The sequence below is a fragment of the Dunckerocampus dactyliophorus genome, chromosome 4 (genome assembly GCF_027744805.1).
Source record: "Dunckerocampus dactyliophorus isolate RoL2022-P2 chromosome 4, RoL_Ddac_1.1, whole genome shotgun sequence".
Taxonomy (NCBI): domain Eukaryota; kingdom Metazoa; phylum Chordata; class Actinopteri; order Syngnathiformes; family Syngnathidae; genus Dunckerocampus; species Dunckerocampus dactyliophorus.
The window spans coordinates 36,580,669-36,602,626 of NC_072822.1; the positions used below are offsets into that span (position 1 = coordinate 36,580,669).

Genomic DNA, 21,958 nt, shown 5'->3' on the forward strand with positions numbered 1-21,958 from the left:
TTTAAGGACCTACTGCAAAAATCCTCCATGGAACAGGACTGTGCTGCTGTTTTTTAGGAATATGCTGCAAAAATGCTAGTCAAAGATCCTCTTTATAAGGTGAGAGCCCTGCTGCTTTTAGGAATGTGCTGCAAAAATGCAAGTCAAAGATCCTCTAAATGACAGGGATGCTCTGCTGTTTTTGACAACCCACCAAGTCAAAGATTTTCATGCGCATGCTTCAGTTTTTTGGCCCGAGTGCCAAAACGCTGGTCAGAGATCCTCTACACAAGAGGAACAGTGTGCTGGTGTGCAGAAGAAAGAGACGGAAGGCGTGAGAGTATTTGGTAAATGTTGTGGTTTATTGGTCAAAGCCGAGTCCTTGCAGTGGATGCATTCAATGGAATCTCCTCACAATGGAGGCCATTAGATTAGATTAGATTAGATTACATGGGATCACACGCGTTCTTTAGAGCAGCAGCCAAAAACGCAAAGACACGGAAAGAAAGAAAGAAAGAAAGAAAGAAAGAAAGAAAGAAAGAAGGAAAGAAGGAAAGAAGGACAGGAAGCCGCCCAAAAGCCCGCCGGACAAAGAAAGTCACGACACAGACGGGCCGGCACGAGCACGAGAACATCACCATGCATTTGGCTTTATCTTCTTTTCAAACAAGCAGTGCCCTTTTACATCTTGAAAATACATTCTTAGAAAAGATCCAAGTGGCATATATGTTTCTATATGTACTGTACGTACAGGTACAGGTAGTATATACTGTATGTATACTGTCAGGCCGGTACACAGTTCACACCACAAATGCAACCTCGCCCCTTCCCATATAAATAAACCAAAGACACAGAGGAGACGTTCATCCACGGGACGCCATGGGAACGCAGCGTTTTCTTGAAGCCGATATTCCTACGATGTGGACGTGAGAAGCGAGCCTAGGCCGGCGTGGGTGCTTCCGACTGACCGGGTCGACACCGACATCTACATCTGGCGGATCCCCGGAACTTGAACCGTGCCCCCCGAGGGGATTCATTGATTCAAAATCTGAACAATGTCTGCTTGAAACGACATAAAATAGGTACAAATACGCCTTTGTAAAATAAGGTTTAACTTCAAGGTATAAACCTGATGTTTAAATGTTCAAAGATGGCAAAAGATTTGAGGGAAATAAAAAATGTATTCAAAAACTGAACAAAATCTGTTTTTACAAAATGACATAAGACAAATTAGTATAACCTGTTTTTATAAACTATAATTTAAACCTTATGTTTAAATGTTCTTAAGGGGAAAAAGATTTGGGGGAAAGATATTAATTGATTCAAAATCTGAACAAAATCTGCTTGAAACGACATCAAACAGGTAAAAATAAGGCTTTGCAAAATAAGGTTTAAGTTTAAGTTATAAACCTTATATTTAAATGAAAAATGCCAAAAGGTTTTAGGGAAATAAAAAAACGATTCAAAATCTGAACAAAACCTGTTTGTTCAAAATTACATAAGACCAATCAGTATAATGTGTGTTTATAAAATATAACTTTAATCTTATGTTTAAATGTTCTAAAATGGAAAAATATTTAGGGGAAGATATTCACTGATTCAAAATCTGAACAAAACCTGTTTGAAACAACATCAAATAAGTAAAAAGAAGGCTTTGTAAAATAGGGTTTAAGTTTCAGGTATAAACCTTATTTTACACGTTCTAAAATGGAAAAAGATTTGAGGGAAAAAAATTGACTCACAATCTGAACAAAATCTGTTTGGTCAAAATTACGTAAGACAAATTAGTATAACATTTATTTTAAATCAAATATAACTTATATAACTTATGTTTAAATGTTCTAGAACGGCAAAAACATTTTGGGAAAAAAATCATTGATTCAAAATCTGAACAAAATGTGTTTGAAACAACATACTGCAGACAAATTAGGATAAACTATTTTTTGCAAAATATAACTTAAAACTTACAATTAAATGTTATCGAATGTCAAATGTTTTTCGGGAAAAAAATTAATTGATTCAAAATTAATCTGAATCAAATCTCCTCAAAATGATGTAAGATAAATTAGCATAACTTACTTTCTGTAAAATAAGGTTTAATTTAAGTTACAAACTTTATACTTAAATGTTCTAAAGTGGAAAAAGATTTTAGGGTAAAACATGTATTCTAAATCTGAACAAAATCTTTTTGTTCGAAAATAACCTTTTTTTAAACCTACACTGAAATGCTCTAGAATGGCAAACACTTTTTCAGAAAATATTTATTGATTCAAAATCTGAACAAAATCTATTCAAAATGACATAACACTAATTACTGTAACTTACTTTTTGTAAAATAAGGTTTACATTTAAGTTATAAACCTTGTATGTTCTACAATGGCAGAAGATTAAGGAAAAAAAGTTCTAAATTTGAACAAAATTTGTTTGTTTGAAGCGACATAAGACAAATTGGTTCATCCTATTTTTTTTATTAAGTATAACTTAAAACTTATGCTTAAGCGCATGAGAAAAGGATTCCAGAACATGAACAAATGAGTACAAAAGTATTTTTGTGACTTAAAACGTTACATCAAAAAAAGTTCTAGAATGGCAAACCGTTCTGGCAAAATGTTCTGGAGCAGATAAGTTCAATTTTGGGGGAAACAAGTCACTGATTCAAAGGCCGAACAATATGGACATTGTGGTCAAAGTTCCGGGGTTCTACTGTACGTACGATTGTTGTTTTTAAACTAAAAAGCATCGCCCCCCTGTTGGCCATCAATGTAAGTACATTTCTTTTGCATGAAATATCGCCCCCTGTTGGCAATGAGCCACATTTCTTTCTGTTTGTGTTTTGTTGAAAGCGACAGTAATGAGTAAGTAGTGTAGTGGTCTTAGTATAGAGCTTTACACCAAAAGTCCACTTACATCGGCTAAGTGTATTTGTTGGATCACAGGGTGGGCTCTGTCTACGTCCTGGGGCAACACACACAAACAAGGGACGTGAAAGATGCGACGCTTGGATGATCCTCACCTGCATGCTTCCAAACTCTCAGACATCCCATAATGCCTGCCTGCGGACCCCCACCTTCTTTTTTTTTTGTCGCAGTTATACAGTACGCCACACAAACGTAACAGGAAGCCTTTGCGGTGCAGCACAGTAACACACAGACTTGGATTATATTCTTGAGTCTCAGGTCATGCATTCACAACGAGGCAGGTCATTACACGTAAGGAGACCCAGTTAGCATCTGCAGTCGCTAACGAGCCTCAGCAGAACAGAAACGTGGTATAAAAAAAGAAAGACATGAACATATATATATATATATATATATATATATATATATATAGTTACTTGTTTTTTTTTACAGTACAAAAGTTGGCACAGTATTGTCTAACCAGTGCTGCTGCATCCTGGCGTCCGTCTGCCGTCGTCACGTCGCAGGCCTACGAGCAGAAAACCCTGCGAGGATGCACACAGAAAGAGAGATGTAGCACTCGACGAGCATATGTGGAATCGGACAGCCCTGGTTTTGCTCTTCTGACGTGTTCCCATGGTTACACACTTGTTGTTTTTCTGTGTGTGTTCACGTGATGACAGGTTTGCAGTCAGTGTGCATTTCCAGTGCTTTGATGGAAGACGGAGACACTTAAAGCGGCTTTGAGGAGCCGGAATGCGCGGTATAAAGGAGCGTAGGACGTAATATGGATGGGATAAGCCCATGCAGCATTCATGAAGGCAACAATAAACAAACCTACATGCTCTATATCACATAGTGGTGTGGAAGCACCATAGCAACACAACTGAACACTTTATGCAGTTTTTCAATGAAGCTTTTTATTATTAAGGGAGAAAAAAAATCCAAAGCTGAAAAAGTGATTGCCCCCCTGCGCTTTAAAATGTTGCTTTGGGTGTGAAAGTGCTGTTTTTTACAATGCACTCATCAGCGCTGCGGATTACAACATTGGTTCTGTTGCTGCTGTGTTGTACTGTTCATAAACAAGCATGTGGTCAAACCTTCCCACTTTCTTATGCACTCCAAATCATTATTAGAGTGAAAAAGCTCCACTCACTCGTCAGAATCTTTCTTGCTCTCCTCGATGTAGGCGATGGACTCAGACCGCAGTCGGTTGGTGACCTCGTAAGTGCGCAGGGTGACCCCGAAAATGTCCTCGTGGTAGCGGTTCTCATCCTGGGGACGGCAGGTTGGAGTTGGACACCTATTTTTTGTTTTTTTTTAATCAAAAGATTCTGCCTCGTACCCGGAGCCTGCTGATGAAGAAGCCGGCGTCCTCCAGGCTCATGTTGCCCTGCTGCTTGATGATTTGCTGCACCGTCTTGAGGACGTCGCCCGCCATGGTGACATCTCCGCACACGTAGATGTGTCCTCCCTCCTCCCTCAGGCACTGATACACTCTCTCTGACAGCTGCTCACGTAGAACATCCTGCACGTATTTCTGCACCACCAACCATGCAACTTTAGGTGCACAGTCTTTATAACGCATACAGAAGCAGCACAAGCGCTCTTCAACGAGATTTGCTACCTTTGGTTTGCCGGGTTCTCTGGAATAGGCTGCGTAGAGCTCCTTGAACACCTCCTTGTTCTTAGCCTGGATGGTCTCTTCCTTGTAGATGTGGTCTATCTCCGACTGCCGACAGCCAAACACCAGGATCATGGGCCACGACTCGATCCCTGGAGAAAACACGCACGTCATGTCTTATAATCTACGATTACGTCTACTACTATATTGGGTAATAGGAGTATGAAGGTGAGGACAGGGGTGTAATTTCATCTCTAGAGGGCTCTAATAATGTTTAAAAACATATTTAGAAGGTGGTAAACAAGTTTTCTATTTCTTAAACTTCCTATTTTCTCTTAGTATGTCTATTATATTAGGTAACAGGAGTGTAAAGTTGACCATAAGGATGTTATTTAATCTCTACAGGGCTCTAATCATGTTAAAAGGTGTATTTAGTAGGTGGTAAACAGGTTTTCTATGTCTTAAATGTCTTATTTTCTCTTATTATGTCTAATATATTGAGGAATAAAAATGTAAAGGGAACTATAGGGGTGTTATTTCATGTCTACAGGGCTTTAATAATGTTAAAATCGTATTTAGAAGGTGGTAAACAAGTCTTCTATATCTTAAATGTCTTATTATCACTTATTAGATCTTCTATGACGACGCAATTGAACACTAATCGATGTCACTTTTAGAGCAGTTTTAAGCCATAAAAACAGCCACAAGGTGGCAGAAGTGCATTTGATAAGAGCGCGGCATGGATCACTTGCATGTAAAAACACTTGACAGCGAGGAGGAAGTGGAAGAGGAGTGTAGCGAGCAGAAGGTTACGCCTTGGAGGGAAATTTGTGCAGACCCTCGCACACACACGTGCACACACACAGTTTAGTCCCAAATGTGAAAGTGGTTGATGGTTCATGGTGTTATATTTGTAAATAAAGTGTTATTTGGTTGTAAAACAACCCTTTTTTTGTGTTGTTTATTTTGGTACAGATGTTTAAGTATTTGAACTGTCAGAAAAGGAAAAAAATATTTGTGTCAAAGTGAAAATTATGCTTGAAATGTATTTTTTCACAAAAAGTTGCTTTTCTCCCTTTTCTAGTCAGGAACTGATATTTTCCTGAAACTTACCTGTGCTCGACTGCTGATTACTAAAGAACGCAAAAAGGTAGAAACAAACTTTTTCTTTTCGGATGAAAGGCGGCCGTCTATCCTTTCTTTTGGTAGGTTCCATGTTTATATAGCCATAGAACACAATATTCTGTGGGCCTTGAAAGATCAGTCCAAATCGTGTAAAATGGCCGTCCTGAAGGGGTTGTCTTTTGGAAAATGGCTGGGATTGAATAAGTTAATGATGACCGACACCAGTCATGACAGAAATGAAACACAAAAACTTAAAATGATCCAAAAGTCAAACCTCCAGCACACTTGTCCACTCAAAAGTGTAGGAGTACAAAAGTACACACACTGAGTTGTATGCACGGAAAAAGACATTCAGTCACCGCTAAACTCAGCAATGCATTTCTCCTATTTTTAAATCTACCTTTACCTCCAACACGTCCATCAAACGTGAATCCTCACCTTTGTGTTCAAGGTCAAACAGCCTCTGCTGCCAGAAGCTCCTGAAAGGGGCGATGCCCGTGCCCGGGCCCACCAGAATGCAAGGAGCTTGGTGGTCTTTGGGAAGATGGAAGGAAGGCGCCCTTAGAGGTGGAAAAAAAACACACCACACCAGTGACGAGTGCTCTTCACCCGTGATGTTGACTTTGCAAACGCCGGGCGGTGTTTACCCTCGGACAAAACACGGCACCATGTCGCCCTTCTCAATCCTGTTGAGCCACGAGGAGCACATGCCGTGGTGGATGGGTCCCTCTCCATCTGAAAAGCATGATTAGCAAGCGAGCACTTTAGCATCTTCTCTGCTCTCCGCCTCCTACTCGCTCTGAGTGCGGCCGCTAAGTGGGGGAAGGACGAGTGGCGCCCCCCCATGCTCTCATTTTCCAGGCCTGAGACGCTCGCCTGGAGGAAATAACCATAATTCCTACACGGTCGTGACACGTGCGAGCGGCCGGGCGGGTGTGCGACATCTGCTCACGCTTGGCGGCCACTTGACGAGCGGGGAGAGCGCGTGCTAATTGCAAAGGTCGGAAGAGGAGAGCGGCATCATCGTCGTCATTGTCACGCTGTGACGACCGCGCACTGCGATTAACACCGAAACGGAAACTTGAATGGCGTACGCTGCTCGCCTTCTGGGGACCGGCGCAACCTGAAAGTGGAGAGGGGTGTCGGATGCTGCAGGAAGTGTGTGTGCGTGTGTGTGTGTGGGAAGGAGGCTAAAGATGGAGCACATTCAGGGCCTCCAAGTTATTTTCTTCGCAGCCAGCGGAGGCTTTTCACAGACGCTGATTCACTTCTTGACTTTTTCCGGCCTTGAAACAAAACAACAACAACTTCGATGCACACTATTGATCGAATCTCACTTGTTGGGACTACTTTTTCTTCTCGCCAGTTGATGTCATGGCAAGACCTGATGCATCTGACAAAAGTGAGCGCAGCCCACATGTTTGGACAGAATATCTTGTCAAAAGACAATATTATAGATATAGATCATATATGTGGGTTAAAAAATTAGGCAGAGGGGCTATCTATATACACTTGTGGACAATTGTTGGTACCCTTCGTCCAATGAAAGAAAAACTCACAATGGTCACAGAAATAAGTTGAATCTGGAAAAAGTAATAATAGATAAAAATTCTATGAAATGTAACCAATGAACATCAGACATTGCTTTTCAACCAGGCTTCAACAGAAGGATTGAAACAAATAAAGTCATGAAATGATGGTAATGACGAATGAAAAATGATGGCACCCCATAACTTCATATTTTGTTGCACCACCTTTTGAGGCAATCACTGCAGTCAAACGATTCCTGTAACTGTCAATGAGACTTTTGGACCTCTCAGTAAGTATTTTTGTCCACTCCTCATGAGCAAACTACTCCAGTTGTCTCAGGTTTGAAGGGTGTCTTTTCCAGCTCCTTCCAAAGATGCTCACTAGGATTAAGGCCAGGGCTCATAGAAGGCCACTTTAGTCCGGTGTTGTCCTCTGAGCCATTCTTGGGTGTTTTTAGCTGTGTTTTGGGTCATTGTCCTGTTGCAAGACCCATGACCTGCGACTGAGACCAAGCTTTCTGACACTGGCAGCACATTTCTCTCTAGAATCCCTTGATAGTCTTGAGATGTCATTGTACCCTGCACAGATTCCAGATGCAGCAAAGCAGCCCCAGAACATAACAGATCCTCCTCCATGTTTCACAGTAGGGACAGTGTTCTTTTCTTGATCTGCTTCATTTTTTCGTCTGTGAACGTAGAGCTGATGTGCCTTGCCAAAAAGTTCCATTTTTCCTCATCTGTCCATAGGACATTCTCCCAGAAGCTGTGTGGCTTGTCAACATGTAGTCTGGCAAAGTCCCGTCTGGCTTTTTAGGACTTGTTTTCAACAGTGGTGTCCTCCTTGGTCTTCTCCCATTAAGTCCACTGTGGCCCAAACAACGACGGATGGTGGGATCTGACACTGATGTTCCTTGAGCTTGAAGTTCACTTTTAATCTCTTCTGGGCTCTTTCGTTACCATTTTTATTATCTGTCTCTTTGATTTGTCATCAATTTTCCTCCTGCGGCCACGTCCAGGGAGGTTGGCTCCAGTCCCATGGATCTTACATTTCTGAATAATATGTGCAACTGTTGTCACAGGAACATCAAGCTGCTTGGAGATGGTCTTCTAGCCTTTACCTTTAACATGCTTGTCCATCATTTTCTTTCTAATCTCCTGAGACAATGCTTTCTTTGCTTCCTCTGGTCCATGTTGAGTGTGGTACACACCATGTGACCAAACAGCACAGGGACTGACTGTAGTCCTATCTATAGGCCCAGTGACTGATGGCAAGGTTGTAGACACCTGTTAGTGGACACACTTTGAATTGACATGTCCCTTTACTCACATTATTTTCACTCTTTTCTAGGCGTGCCATCATTTTTGTCCAGGCTTGTTTCATGACTTTATTTTTTTCAATCCTTCTGTTGAAGCCTGGTTGAAAAGCAATGTCTGACGTTCATTGGTTACGTTTCATAGAATTTTTATTTATTATTACTTTTTCCAGATTCAACTTATTTCTGTGACCATTGTGAGTTTTTCTTCCACAGCCAGCGAACGCATCACATAAATCAACTAAACAACAACTAAGCGCTAAAAATAACACGTAACTTAAAACTGTTGTTTCCAAATGCCCGCAAGGCATGCTGTGTAGTCCAGCGGCAACAACACACTGTGTTCCAAATGATTATGCAAATGATATTGTTCTCTGATTTTGCTAAATAGTCACTGTAAATGACAGTCATTATCGTTTTCAAGTCATCAATCTTTAGAGTACAATTTGAATGTTGTTTTACAAAAATAAAAGCTTCAAATGTACTGTTCCACATGATTATGCGCAACAGGGTTTCAAAGCATTTCACTGGTTGTTAGGAAGCCAAAATGATCATTTGTTGAATTTGCAGAATACGGAGGTCATATTTACCGAAAGCAAAAGCTATTTCAATCACAGTCCAAGTTAGATGCTAACATAAGGTCCCTTCCTTGATGTAACCCTTACAATTCTTACATTGAACTTGACAGTTTTTGGAGAGTTTCTGCTTGGATTCTTTTGCAAGATGTCAGAATCGCCTCCCACAGCTGCTGTTTTCTTGTGATCGGCCTCCCACCCTCATAGATATTTTGCTTGACGATGCCCCATAGGTTCTCAATTGGGTTATAGTCAGGGGAAAAAAGGGGGCCAAACAATGAGTTTCTCTCCTTTTATGCCCATAACAGCCAATGACAGAGAGGTAGGTATTCTTTGCATCAAGAGATGGTGCATCGTCATGCATGAAGGTCATTTCGGTTGTTCATATTGTACCATGGTAGAAAGTGGTCAGTCAGAAAGTCTACATAGTTTGCTGAGGTCATTTTCACACCTTCACTCAACATAAAGGGCCTACCAACTCTCTCCCGATGATTCCCATCCAAAACATGACTCGCCATCTCCTTGCTGACATCACAGCCTCGTTGAGATATGCTGGCCATACTCTTCTTCATCCATCCGGACCACCCGAGGTTGCACGGCCCGCATTTGTTGGCCCACTGCAATCGTTCCTGCTTGTGAGTATGGGTTAGGGGTGGCCAAATAGTAGGTTTATGCATAACTGCAAGCCTCTGGAGGATCATACACCTTGAGGTTCATGGGACTTCACAGGTGCCAGCAGCTCGTTTGCTGCTTTGTAAAAAGAGATCCTAGTTATGTGTATCCGATATTTGGTAAATGACCTAAGGGCATGTTTATGCGCACCATTCTCTCTTAACATGCAGTTTGGTAGCGTGGCATCATTAAAGAATGTTATGAGAGACACTGACTTTTGGCTCGGAAGGAAACCACCGCCACGGTGAGGTGAATCTCCCCCGGGTGCACGTCCGGTGAGGAGCTGATGGAGTAGTAGCGAGGCTGCAGCAGAGGCAGCTGGGTGAGCAGCAAGGTGGAGGACACCTGAATGGACGGGAACTCTTCCAGCACCTCCACCAGCGTAGGGGTATTGTACCACTTCCACTCCTCGTACTCTTGCAGGCCCTAGCGCACGGAAAACAGCGTGTACGTTTAAAAGGTCCCCTGTTTCAAATCCAATCTAACAGCAATGTGTGTCCCTAGAGCCCGTGTGTGAGCTTCAAACACTTGTTTGTAAATAAGCAGGCTTCGCGACACATGTTAAAATGGAGCTCTGTCAAAGTTCCGTCAGTCAGCTCCAAACGTGGGAGATGGAAGTTTGATCGTTTTCTTCTTCTTAAGCAAACGGGCTAACCAAACTGTTGCTGCGCTAATGTTAGCACTTTAGCATCACACAGCTATGCTAGTTTTGCTAACGCACATATCCTCCACTCCTACTCCTTAATGTTACCATGTGATATACTGACTGTAAGGCATCATTTTACACATGTCCAAGGTGGATAAAGTACCCGATCCCTCATCTGAGAAAGGCACAGCTCATTAGCAATAAAGCTAATGTTTTCCCAGTAGGGCTGACCTAAAACACTTTTAAAGTGCCTAAATTCTGTTTTTCGTAAACTCTCTCAGGCTGTCCTACGACCAAACATTGCGCTGAACAAACTAGTGTAGCATTTCACGGAATCGAGTGCCCAAACAAAGCGTCTGCGTGCTGGTGACTCAACATTTTGGGCAGTGAATCTTTGAATCATCCTTATCCTGTGTGTACCAGGGTCAGGACCTATCAAGCACTGCGCTGTCAGTGCGGCTGTTCACGTGATGAGGCGTTCAAGTGTTATGCAAATAGGCTTTAGACAGTCACTGTGTTTTTCTTTATTGAGTATGGCTGCAAAATAACCACGACCCTGAACGTGTCGCAAAGCGATGTCTCGTGCGTGTGATTATAAACAAAAGCTGTCGTTGTCCATGCGTTCTTGGGTATAATAAGAGAGAATCGTTAAAGGGTCCCTGTCAATTTTTGAAAGCTAAAAGTAAATTAGCAAAAACTTCACTTACAGTTCATGGCGCCAGCCATGACGAGCTAGCTCTTGCTGTTCAGGCTCATTTCGTCAGTGACTCCATCGGGGTACTATCACTCACAAACATGGCGGTGTACGAGACTGAGGATGTTTACAGTGATTATAGCCAAGATTTGAGCGAGGTGTCAATAGGTTTTGAGGAGTAAGAAACATTTGGAGATGAAATAGAGAACTTGCAGAACATGGACTTAAGCCTTAAAACATGGAGATGAAAACTGGTCGCCTTCAAAACACAGAATGGTAAGAATAGTGTTTAAAGCAGGGATCACTAATGTTTTTCCTTGTGAGAGCTACTTTTACAAAATGAAAATGGCCAAGAGCTACTCATTTTTGTAACATTTATTTTCAGAGCTTATTTTAAACCCAAACAAAGCGAATATGCTTGTTTTACCAGAACATGAACAAAATGCTGGTGTCCACAACTCACATGTTGTATTTCACAATGCATTTCTTTCTACTGTTCTTTCATTATTAACTGAAAACCTGAATGAAAAGCAGGCTTGCGGGCACCTCATGTGGTCGTGGGGGCTACCTGGTGCCCACGGGCACCACGTTGGTGACCCCTGCTTTAGAAGATATTATGTAAACAAGACATGACTTACTCTGTTCTGTACCAACTTTGACGTCGTTCTTTTTTCCCCTGTGTACCGGCGGAATAGCATCCTTTTTCAAAATGCATTTATACTTGTAGCCTACTTTCAAGCCAAAAGCTTCTTGCAAAGGTGTTCCTTCGTAGTGGTCACCAGTTAAATGATCACTGCAAAGAACAGAACTCGAGGTGGGCGTCCATCTGTCTCCTGTTCTCTGCACTTGCTTCGTCCATTTTTGTCTTAAACCTTCCTCTTTTGAAAAAGAAAGCAAAGTTACAATATCACTAGGATACTATGAACATCCAGCAGCAACCCGACATTTTGGCATGACTGCTATTTGGATGAAAAATAAACTGAACCAAGTGGACCGTCAACCTCTAGAAGCTCCTTCAGCAGCAGACTGTTACACCCACGGTGTAAGAAGGAGAGGTTCCGCAGGTCCTTCATACCGACCGCTGTCAGGCTCTACAACACCTGCACCACCTGAACCATGTTGTAGTCACTATGCATTCTTTACTTGCGTATCTTGCTTGCTGCTGTAACAAGTGAATTTCCCTGCTGTGGGATAAATAAAGTACAAATACAAATACAATAGAAGCGTTTGTTTGCTGTGCTTTAGCTGAGAGGTGTCAACATGATGACGTCACTCTGGAAACGAGACTGAAAAGCGAGATTTAAATACTAAAAACTAATTAAAAACTAATTAATTAAAGATGATGGCTAACTAATTAATTAAAAACTATAGATGTCAATTTTGCAAATTTACCGTTTGCTGTCAAAAATTGAACAATGTAGAACATAATTACAAACAATATATAATAATAAACCAGTCCAGCTGGGATAGGCTCCAGCATGCACCCACGACCCTAAAGAGGAGAAGCGGCATAGAAAATGGATGGATGGATTTAATAAGAATATAATTCTCATGATATTTTATGGAAACAAATGAAAAGTTAAATGAGGAACAAATTGGAAGGCGGCCAATAAGGTGGAGACGCTTGCTTTACGAGACTTACAGTCTTAAGATGCACAACTGTTGCTGGACACACACAAAACACACAGTTTTCCTCCTTTAGACGTGTAAACACTTGTGACTCGGGAGCAGGAAGCGAGCACACACGCGGCTTCTGCCAACAGTTTGCGTGTGTCATCAGTGACATTTGGACGCGATTATTTTAGCCTGCCAAACTTTGTTGCCTTGCAAACATTTGCTTTGTTCACAAGCTGCTTCCGAGCCACGCAGCACAGGCATGCGACTGATCAAGCTCGATGGAAGCCAGCCACCGATTCTGTATCAGTTCCTTTTCTCTGAAACAAACTGGGCTTGACTGTCATGCCTGCAGAAGGAGGGGAATCTGTGTCACGCGCACAAAAGGATGTGAGCAAAGATGGCTTCAGTTCACATGTAGTTCACACAAAAATAAAAATGGATCCGACGCCGTGGCTTTGTTTTGAGAAGCCTTCTTTCCGTCTTTACCTCTGGCTCTGGCAACAGTCATCACACACGCGTGACTCACTGCTCGGCCTCAGCCCGTCTTCACACGTCTCGGGAAATGGAGAAGGAAGCGCTGCTTTGAATGGGCTGGAACGGGTAAAAGTACCTACGAGGCGCCATTTCTGTATGCAGAGCACTAAGAGGGGCTGTCCTGTACGACGGAGCATCAGGGACACATTGAAATAAAAATTGGGAGATTTTGAGAATAAAAGTAGTACATTTACGAGAACAAAGTGTTAAATGTATGAGAATAAAGTGGTAATGCGAGGTGGTGGAAACTTTCCTCTTGCTTCAGGCGAGCTTTTATTTCTAACGTGGCAGCAAAACACAGCAGTTGAGCATTCAGCATTTAGATTAGCATGGCTAGCCCTTCTCACCTCCGCCCCCTCCACATAAGTCCCCCCTTTTCATAGCTGTCTCAGGCAATGCCTGTGACATAAAGTTACCACTTTTATTTTCGTATTCTCATAAATTTACAAGCTTTTTCTCGTAAATTTCCAACTTTGAAATATTGATTATTATAATACTTTGTTATAACAGGCATTGCCCGGGACAGCTATGGAAACGGGGTCAAAGGTAATATTACAACTTTTTTCTCATGAACTTACAATTTTTGTTCTCATAAATGTACAACTTTTGGTGTCTGAAAATTAGGACTTTTTTTCTCGGAAATTTACAACTTTTATTCTCATAAAATTATAACTTTTTCCTCTTAACTATCAGTTTTTATTCTTGTAAATTTACAGCTTTTTTCTCGTCAATTTAGAACATTTTTCTTGGAAATTTGCAACTTTTATTCTCGTAAAATTACAACTTTTTTCTCGTAAAATTAGGATTTTTTTCTTGTGAATTTAGAACTTTTATTCTCATAAATGTATAACCTATTCTTGTAAAATGTCATTTCTTTCTCCTGAATTTACAGCTTTTATTTTCATAAATTTACAACTTTGTTTCTTGTAAATTTATGGCTTTTATTGTCATAAAATTACTACTCTTGTTCTTGTAAATTTACAACTTTTTTCACGATTCTCAAAATCTCAGATTATTATTTAAATTTTTGGACAGCTTGTGAAAACGGAGTCAAAGGTAATATTATGACTTTTTTCTCGTAATATTACGAGAATAAAAGTCATACAAAAAGTCGTAAACACAAAAAAAACTCACAATTTAATGAGAAAAAACTTACATTTACGAGAATAAAAGTTGTAAATTCATGAGAAAAAGTTGTAATTCCACAAGAAAAAGAGGGGGAAATATACAAGAATATTTTTTGATTTTGTGATTCCTGTAACTCATAAATCCCCGAGGTCATTCTCGTAAATGTACACCTTTATTCTCGTAATATTTTTCTTTTACATTTGCAATAAAAATATTTGTAAATTTCCAAGAATAAAAGTCGTAAATTTATGAAAATGAAAGTCATAAATTTAAGAAAAAAAAGTTGTACATTCTCTTAAAATAAGTTGTAATATTACCTTGAACCCGTTTTCATAGCTGTCCTACACAATGCCTGTTACAAATATTAAAATAAAAAAATAATCTGAGCTTTTGAGAATTGTAAAAAAAAGTCGTAAATCTACAAGAAAAATGTTTAATTGGATGAGAATAAGTCGTACATTACAAATCTGAGATTTTGAGAATAAAGCTGTAAATGTACAAGAAAAAACTTGTAATATTACGAGAATAAAGTCAAACCCGTGGATTTACGGGGATAAAAGTGGTAACTTCATGTCACAGGCATTGCCTGAGACAGCTCTGAAAAGGGGAGGGGCGGGGTAAGGAAGGCGGAAGTGAGATGACGCTAACCCATGCTAATCTGTTTTGGGTTTTTTTAATGTGACCCTACTCTGCTGTCATTCTGGGGCAAAGAGGGAGAGAGAATGTGTTGTTTTGGTAGTTCTGTGACATGACAACAATGCTAACTAAACTAGGGCAGTAGTTCTGCTTTGTTTTAAGATGTGTAGCGAAGCCTGTTTTTTGTTGTTGTTGTTGACTTTTGTTGTCCACGCCTGTTTCTGACAAAGTGTGTGTCTCCAAAAAGCGCTGCTATGCACTTGATCCACTTTTGTCCGACCTAACGGATGCAACAACGTAACTTTAAGGCGCGACAGGAGGGCACAGAAGTTAGCAACTCCAGCGTAGCTTTGTGATGCTCCACTTTCCACCAAATTCAATTCTACTCTGAGCCACAAAAGCTATCTGACCAATAAATGGAAGGTGATGCTGCACACTGAAAAATGAAAGGATGCAACTTTGCCACTTTGAGTTGGCTCTTTGCTCTTTTTCCCCCCATTTGTGCTGTATATATTGCAAATATTTCAACTTTCTGCTCCAATAAGAAAGCCACACAAACAACAGAGACACACATTAGTGTTTGCACATCAATGAAAAGTCACTTTTGCATCACAGGGGACTTTGAAAACAAAACTTTCCTCGGCAGAGGCAGCGAAAGACGCAAATTTACCTTACTGAGCACCTCCAGCCTCTTTTTGTGCTTGTCGTTGGTGGCCAGGGCGGCAAACTGCTGCAGGAGCACGGGGCTGGGGGGCGTAGTGATGTCCAGGAAGTACTGGAAGGCCTGGGAGATGGTGCAGGGGGGTATGCGGGTCTCGTTGGTCCAGTTACTGATTACGCCTGCGGAGAAGAGGGAGGTTACCGAGCTTTCAGTGGGGGAAGGAGGGGTCAAGCAACATGTCAGAGGTCACTCATGTAACAATCGGAGGCGCCAGTCGACCCTTGTGCTTAAATGACGTCATGTGACGCCGTTCCCTGAATGGGTGGAGGCCATGCACAACATATAAACATAAGAAATAAATAAACATCCACTAATGAGCTAAGTATTCATTTGTTTGTTTCAAGAGACCCAAAAAATGCGAAAAGGGTCAAAAAGAAAAAAAAAAGATGGGGAAAACACGGTCACTTCTTTGCTCGGCGTTGCCATGGCGCCCCAGCCATGCCAGCACAACAATGTGTAGGTGTTGTGAACGTTGTTACATCTTGTTAAGTCGCCTCTCTCCCCATACTGCACACACACACACACACACACACACACACACACACCTAGGGCAGTGTTCCTCTCCTCCAGGAACTCCACTTTGACGATCTGATTGACAGGTGGTGCGTCTTCCAGCTTGTCTATGAGCGCCGTCACCAGGTCCTCGTGGTTGCCGGCAAAGATGCCCAGATGGTCGCCGGGGTGGTAGCTCAGCATATCGTGGTTGTTTGTGTCGAGGCGCACAAATATGGTGGAGCGACTGGGAAAAGGAAGGAAAAAGAGAGACGGGCGAACAGTGCAGCAGTGACAGTCGCAGCAGCGTTTGAGGATTTTGAGGACGACGGGAAGCTCAAACTCCAACATTGTTGTGTTTTTGCACAAATGACAGACTTCAAACGTACGTTCTGTGGCCGGAGCCAATCACAAGCGATCAGTGCACTCACAACGAGCTTAGAAATCACAGGAGGTCATTACGAAATATCGCAGTCTGACTCACGGTGTCATTTGACCTAATAAATATACAAACATGTATCGATACGAGTCGGGACAGAAAACAACTATTTGAGTTTTGCCATCATGCATTGCATTCATTGGGGCGCTGCAACGATGTCAGTCTCCATCTGGTGGCCAGAGGCAGCACTGCAGCGCCATCCATCCATTTTCTAGGCTGCTTGTCCTCCAATGAAAATCTTTGCTCAGACGAAACGCACTATGGGAAAACTTTAAAATGTCTTTTTTTTTTTATTATAAACACCAGTCCAAAGTCTAGATCAGGGGTCACCAACGTATTTCCTTGTGAGAGCTACTTTTACAAAATGAAAATGGCCAAGAGCTACTCATTTTTGTAACATTTATTTTCAGATCTTATTTTAAACCCAAACAAACAAAGCGAATATGCTTGTTGTTTTACCAGAACATGAACAAAATGCTGGTGTCCACAACTCACATGTTGTATTTCACAATGCATTTCTTTCTACTGTTCTTTCATTATTAACTGGAAACCTGAATGAAAAGCAGGCTTGCGGGCACCTCATGTGGTCGTGGGGGCTACCTGGTGCCCTCGGGCACCACGTTGGTGACCCCTGGTCTAGAAGCCCAACTCAATCAGGACATGTACATTACGCTATCATGCTAAGTGTTAGCATGCTATCAGTTAGCATGTTAACATTGGCAGACACTTAGTGCTATCATGCTAGGTTTTGCATGTTAATGTGAGTATTGCGAACATGCTAACATCAGCATAGTCACATTTTAGCACATATAAACATTTGGTGCCATGTTAGCATGCTAACATTAGCATTTTTTTAACTTTTTTTAATATACGCAGGCACTTAAGCTATCATGCTCGGTGTTGCATGCTAACATTGTCATGTTAGCATTGTGAGCCTGCTAACATTAACATAGTAGCATTTGTAGACGTTTTTATGAGTAGAGTATTTCTCATGGAGATGAATAAAGTATTGATCTATCTTTCAATATTTTCAACCACGAAACAGCCATCATCTATGAATTAAATATTTTTTGATACGGTGAGGGAGCGATATTGGAAGCGTGGTGATAGCGAGGGATGACGTGCATCAAATGACTTACTTGGATTTGGAACTTTGGAGGTTTTGAGATTCCAGCATTTTGGCCCCATAAACTCTCTTCTTGTGGATGCTGTACAGAGCTGTGGAGCAAAAAAAAAAGAACACCTCACTGAAGATGTGGAAAGTTTCTAGTCCCTACGATGGAAGCCCGAGCCTCGGAGGATCCTGACTTTTTCACTTAAACGTCTTCGGATGGCAAATTGCAGCTTTAAGGTGACCATGAACCGAAGGAAGCATCCATCACTTTTTAATTCCAAAGCGTGAATTCATTTGTGTAATTTATGCACAAACTCATTTGTCCAGTTTGGAGCGGGACCAGCAGAGGACACGGGCCCCATGGAGGAAGAAGAAGACCAAAACGAGGAATCCCATCGCTTACCGTCAGTGAGAGCCGGCGCCTCAGCGTCGTATGTCAGGCGGAACTTGCTTTTCTTCCAGCTGCGGTCATTGCTGATCAAGGAGTTGTTGGCCTTCTCGATATTGACGTCGTCGCCCACGCAGAACACGTCGCAGGCGGCCTGGGCGCGTAAAGAAATCGGGAGAAGAGGCAGCGCCCGTTATTCCGTTATTCAAGCAGCGACGACTGACCTCCCAAAGGTTTGAAATAATGAATAATAATGAAGTCATCCTTTGGCTTTGGACTTCGTCAACTCATTCAATACCAAAGACGTATTCATACATCCGTGACGTCTTTTTTGCACGAGAAGCAAAAAGAGGTGATAAAAAGGTGGCAGAAGCGCATTTGATAAGAGTTCGGCATGGATCTTTTGCATGTAAAAGCAAGGAGGACGTGGAAGAGTGTGGAGGAGTGTAGCGTGCAGAAAGTTACGCATTGTAGGGAAATTTTAACGCATGCACACGCACACTTTAGCTCCAAATGTGAAAATGGTAAATAGTTCATGGTGTTATATTTGTAAATAAATTGTTACTTTGATGTAAATCAACCGTTTTTTGTGTTGTTTATGCTGTGGTATAGGTGTTTAGATATTTGAGCTGTCACAAAAGCAAAGAATTTGTGTCAAAGTGAAAGTTATGCTTGAGTATCTTTTCACAAAAAGATACTCAAGTAGTCGGGAACTGATATTTTCCTGAAACTTACCTATGTTCTACTGCTGATTACTAAAGAACAGAAAAAGATAGAAACAAACTTTTTCTTTCTGAGGAAGGGGCGGGAGTCTAATCTTTGTTTTGGTAGGTTCCATGTTTATAATGCCATAGTACCCAATATTTTGTGTCCCTTGAAAGATCAGTCAAAATCGTCTAAAGTGGGTGGTACTGAAAGGGTTGAATTTTGAAAAATGGCTGGGATTGAATGAGTTCATCATCAACCAACCTTAAAAACCTTCTTGGCCCAGGTTCTGAAGGACTCCTCCTGGCCGCACAGCTCATCCCCCTCCCCCATGCGGAGGATGCGCTCCCCCCCGAGCTCCTCAAAGAGCGTGTCTATAGCGTGGGCAAAGGCGCAGAAGTGTGGGTAGGCCCTGGATCCCAGGCCAAAGACCGAGAACCTAGAGCACACAACGGGTGGCGACAGTGTTAAGGCAATACAAAAGCCCCCCCCCGCCCACAAGAAAGCATAGGCAACCGTCCCCCCAAACGTGAGAACAGCCAACGTGTTGGCCAATACTTTAGCCGTTTTCGTTCCCGCTGCTTTCCCTGCAGGGAGTCTGAGCACGTCGTCTTGCCGTTTTCCTGACTGGTGGTCTTGCAGACATCGGCGCCATTGCAACTGCTTTCACAAGAACACGTTCACAGGAAGTCATTTCTTTAGAAGGCTTAGAGCGCCGAGCCCAGGACGGCAAAAGACTCACCAACGATTGATTCGAAGGTACCGAAGACAGAATACACCATGATCATCATCCTTCGTGCTTCTTCTCTTTCGTCTATCATCCTTCCTTCCTTTTTTTGAACCCATCCATAAACTCCTCCATACTTACAGGGTCCTTGGCACAGGTCATCAACTTTGCTTAAATATATTATATATTGTTTGCAATTATGTTCCACATTGTTCCACTTTTGAAAGTGAACGTTAAATTTGCATAAATGACATTTATAGTTCAAACTAGCTCACAGTTCAGTCTCCTTTCTGGAAGTGACGTCACCAGGCTGACGCCTCTCAGCTAAAGCAGAGTAAACAAAGGCTTCTCGAGGTAGACGGTGAACTCGGTTAAGTTTATTTTTCATCAAAATAGCAGTCATGCCAAAATGCTGTGTTACTGAATGTTCACAGTATCCCAGGATACTGTAAGTTTGTTTTCTTTTCCAAAAGAGGAACGTTTAAGACAACAATGGACGAAGCAAGTGCAGAGAACGAGAGACAGACACTGACGACTGCTATGAAGGAACACCTTTACAAGAAGCATTTGGCTTGAATGTAGGCTATAAACGCATTTTGAAAAAGGATGCTATTTAAAAAAAGACAAGAAGAATGACGTCAAAGTTGCCACAGAACAGAGTAACTCATGTCTTGTTTCCTGTGTTTTTGCCGGTGTTTATCTGTTTGTTTGTGTTCAAAATAACTGAAAGTTCTGAATGGATTTGGATGAAATTTTCAGGAATTGTCGGAAACGAGATATGGAAGAACTGGTTAAATTTTCGGGGTGATCCAGACCACAGTCTGCATGCAGGAACTTTTTAAAGGACTCTTTAACATTGCAAGCTACGACCATTTTCGGCATTTGTGCTTACAACTCCACAAAAAAGGATTTGGGAAAAAAATACTGGACAAGTATCCAACAGGTTCTACAAAATATCAAAGACTGATCCAGAAAATGAAATCCTAGCCTAGACACTGTGGCATCTGGCATGTGCCAACGGATTTGTTTTATGGATCTAGATCCAGAAGAAAACCGCCATTACGGCAATCACCAGTTTTGTGAAGAACTGCTGAACCAATATTGATATCATTATGAATCCAATTGCTAATGCTATGTTTTCATGGTCAAGGAATCTAAATGTGTAGATCAAATAAATAAAGGACTAATGTTTATGATGTAAATCACAATATGGGGGGGGCTTTGGTGCTGCGAGTGCTTGTCTAGTTTACATAATGTCTTGTAAACGTTATTCCATGATAGCAACAAGGCTGTAAAGCATGATACATGTTATATAACAGCCATATGTATGTTTACTGTGGGGGAGATGGAATACAAAATAAATGTATGTATGTATGTATGTATGTATGTATGTATGTATGTATGTACAGTATGTACTTTATTTATCCCACAGCGGGGAAATTTACTTGTTACAGCAGCAAGACAAGTAAAGAATACAGTGTAAAGAATACATATTGACTACAACATGGTTCAGGTGGTGCAGGTGTTGTAGAGCCTGACAGCGGTCGGTATGAAGGACCTGCGGAACCTCTCCTTCTTACACCGTGGGTGTAACAGTCTGCTGCTGAAGGAGCTGCTAAGGGAACCCACAGTGTCATGTAGCGGGTGAGAGGTGTTGTCCATGATGGATGTCAGCTTAGCCAACATCCTTCTCTCCCCCACTTCCTCCACGGAGTCCAGAGGACCGTCCAGGACAGAGCTCGCTCTCCTGATCAGTCTATTGATCCTGCTCCTGTCCCTGTCCGTGCTGCCCCCTCTCCAGCAGACCACAGCATAGAAGATGGCTGAGGCCACCACAGAGTCATAGAAGGGCCGTAAAAGAGTCCTGCACACACCAAAGGACCTCAGTCTCCTCAGCAGGTGGAGGCGACTCTGGCCCTTCTTGTAGAGGGCGTGGGTGTTGACGGACCAGTCCAGCTTGTTGTTAAGGTGAACACCCAGGAATTTGTAGCTGTCTACCAACTCTATGTCCGCGCCCTGGATGTTCACGGGGTAAAGTGAGATGTTTTCCTCTGGAAGTTAATGATCAGGCTATAAATCAGGCTATAAAGACCCCCTTACGCTCATTAAGAAAACAGTAATTATAGGGTAAGCACCTCCAGAGTCATTTACACTTACCATTCTATGTTTTGAAGGCGACCAATGTTCATCTCCATGTCTTACGGCTTAAGTCCATGTTCTGCAATCATCTCCAAGTGTTTCTCCCTTCTTTTCTCCTCGAAAACTATTGAGGCGTTGCTCTAATCTTGGCTATAATCACCGTAAACATCCTCTGTCTCGTACTCCGCCATGTTTGTTTACCTGCGTGATGGTACCCCGATGGCGTGACTTCCGGAAATGAGCTACGAATGTCATTTGCAAATG

The 21,958-nt window shown here is 41.9% G+C and overlaps 1 protein-coding gene across 3 annotated transcripts in view; it reads right to left on the bottom strand.

Annotated features, from left to right (window-relative positions):
- Positions 1–331: 331 nt before the first annotated feature.
- The window catches only part of nos1 (nitric oxide synthase 1 (neuronal)), an 82,271-nt gene continuing 60,644 nt past the window's right edge, over positions 332–21,958 (bottom strand). Inside the window, exons 18-29 of one of the 3 annotated variants that reach the window (XM_054773361.1) lie at positions 19,093–19,267; positions 18,139–18,277; positions 17,761–17,839; positions 16,236–16,429; positions 15,640–15,809; positions 9,930–10,140; positions 6,273–6,360; positions 6,064–6,185; positions 4,504–4,652; positions 4,222–4,416; positions 4,033–4,151; positions 332–3,421 (exon numbers count right to left, since the gene is read on the bottom strand). In XM_054773361.1, the coding sequence (XP_054629336.1) occupies positions 3,406–3,421; positions 4,033–4,151; positions 4,222–4,416; positions 4,504–4,652; positions 6,064–6,185; positions 6,273–6,360; positions 9,930–10,140; positions 15,640–15,809; positions 16,236–16,429; positions 17,761–17,839; positions 18,139–18,277; positions 19,093–19,267 (1,657 nt within the window). In that variant the 3' untranslated portion in view covers positions 332–3,405. Of the gene's footprint in view, positions 3,422–4,032; positions 4,152–4,221; positions 4,417–4,503; positions 4,653–6,063; positions 6,186–6,272; positions 6,361–9,517; positions 10,141–15,639; positions 15,810–16,235; positions 16,430–17,760; positions 17,840–18,138; positions 18,278–19,092; positions 19,268–21,958 lie in introns of those variants that run through there. The other 2 variants (XR_008570053.1, XR_008570054.1) reach the window with 2 other exon arrangements.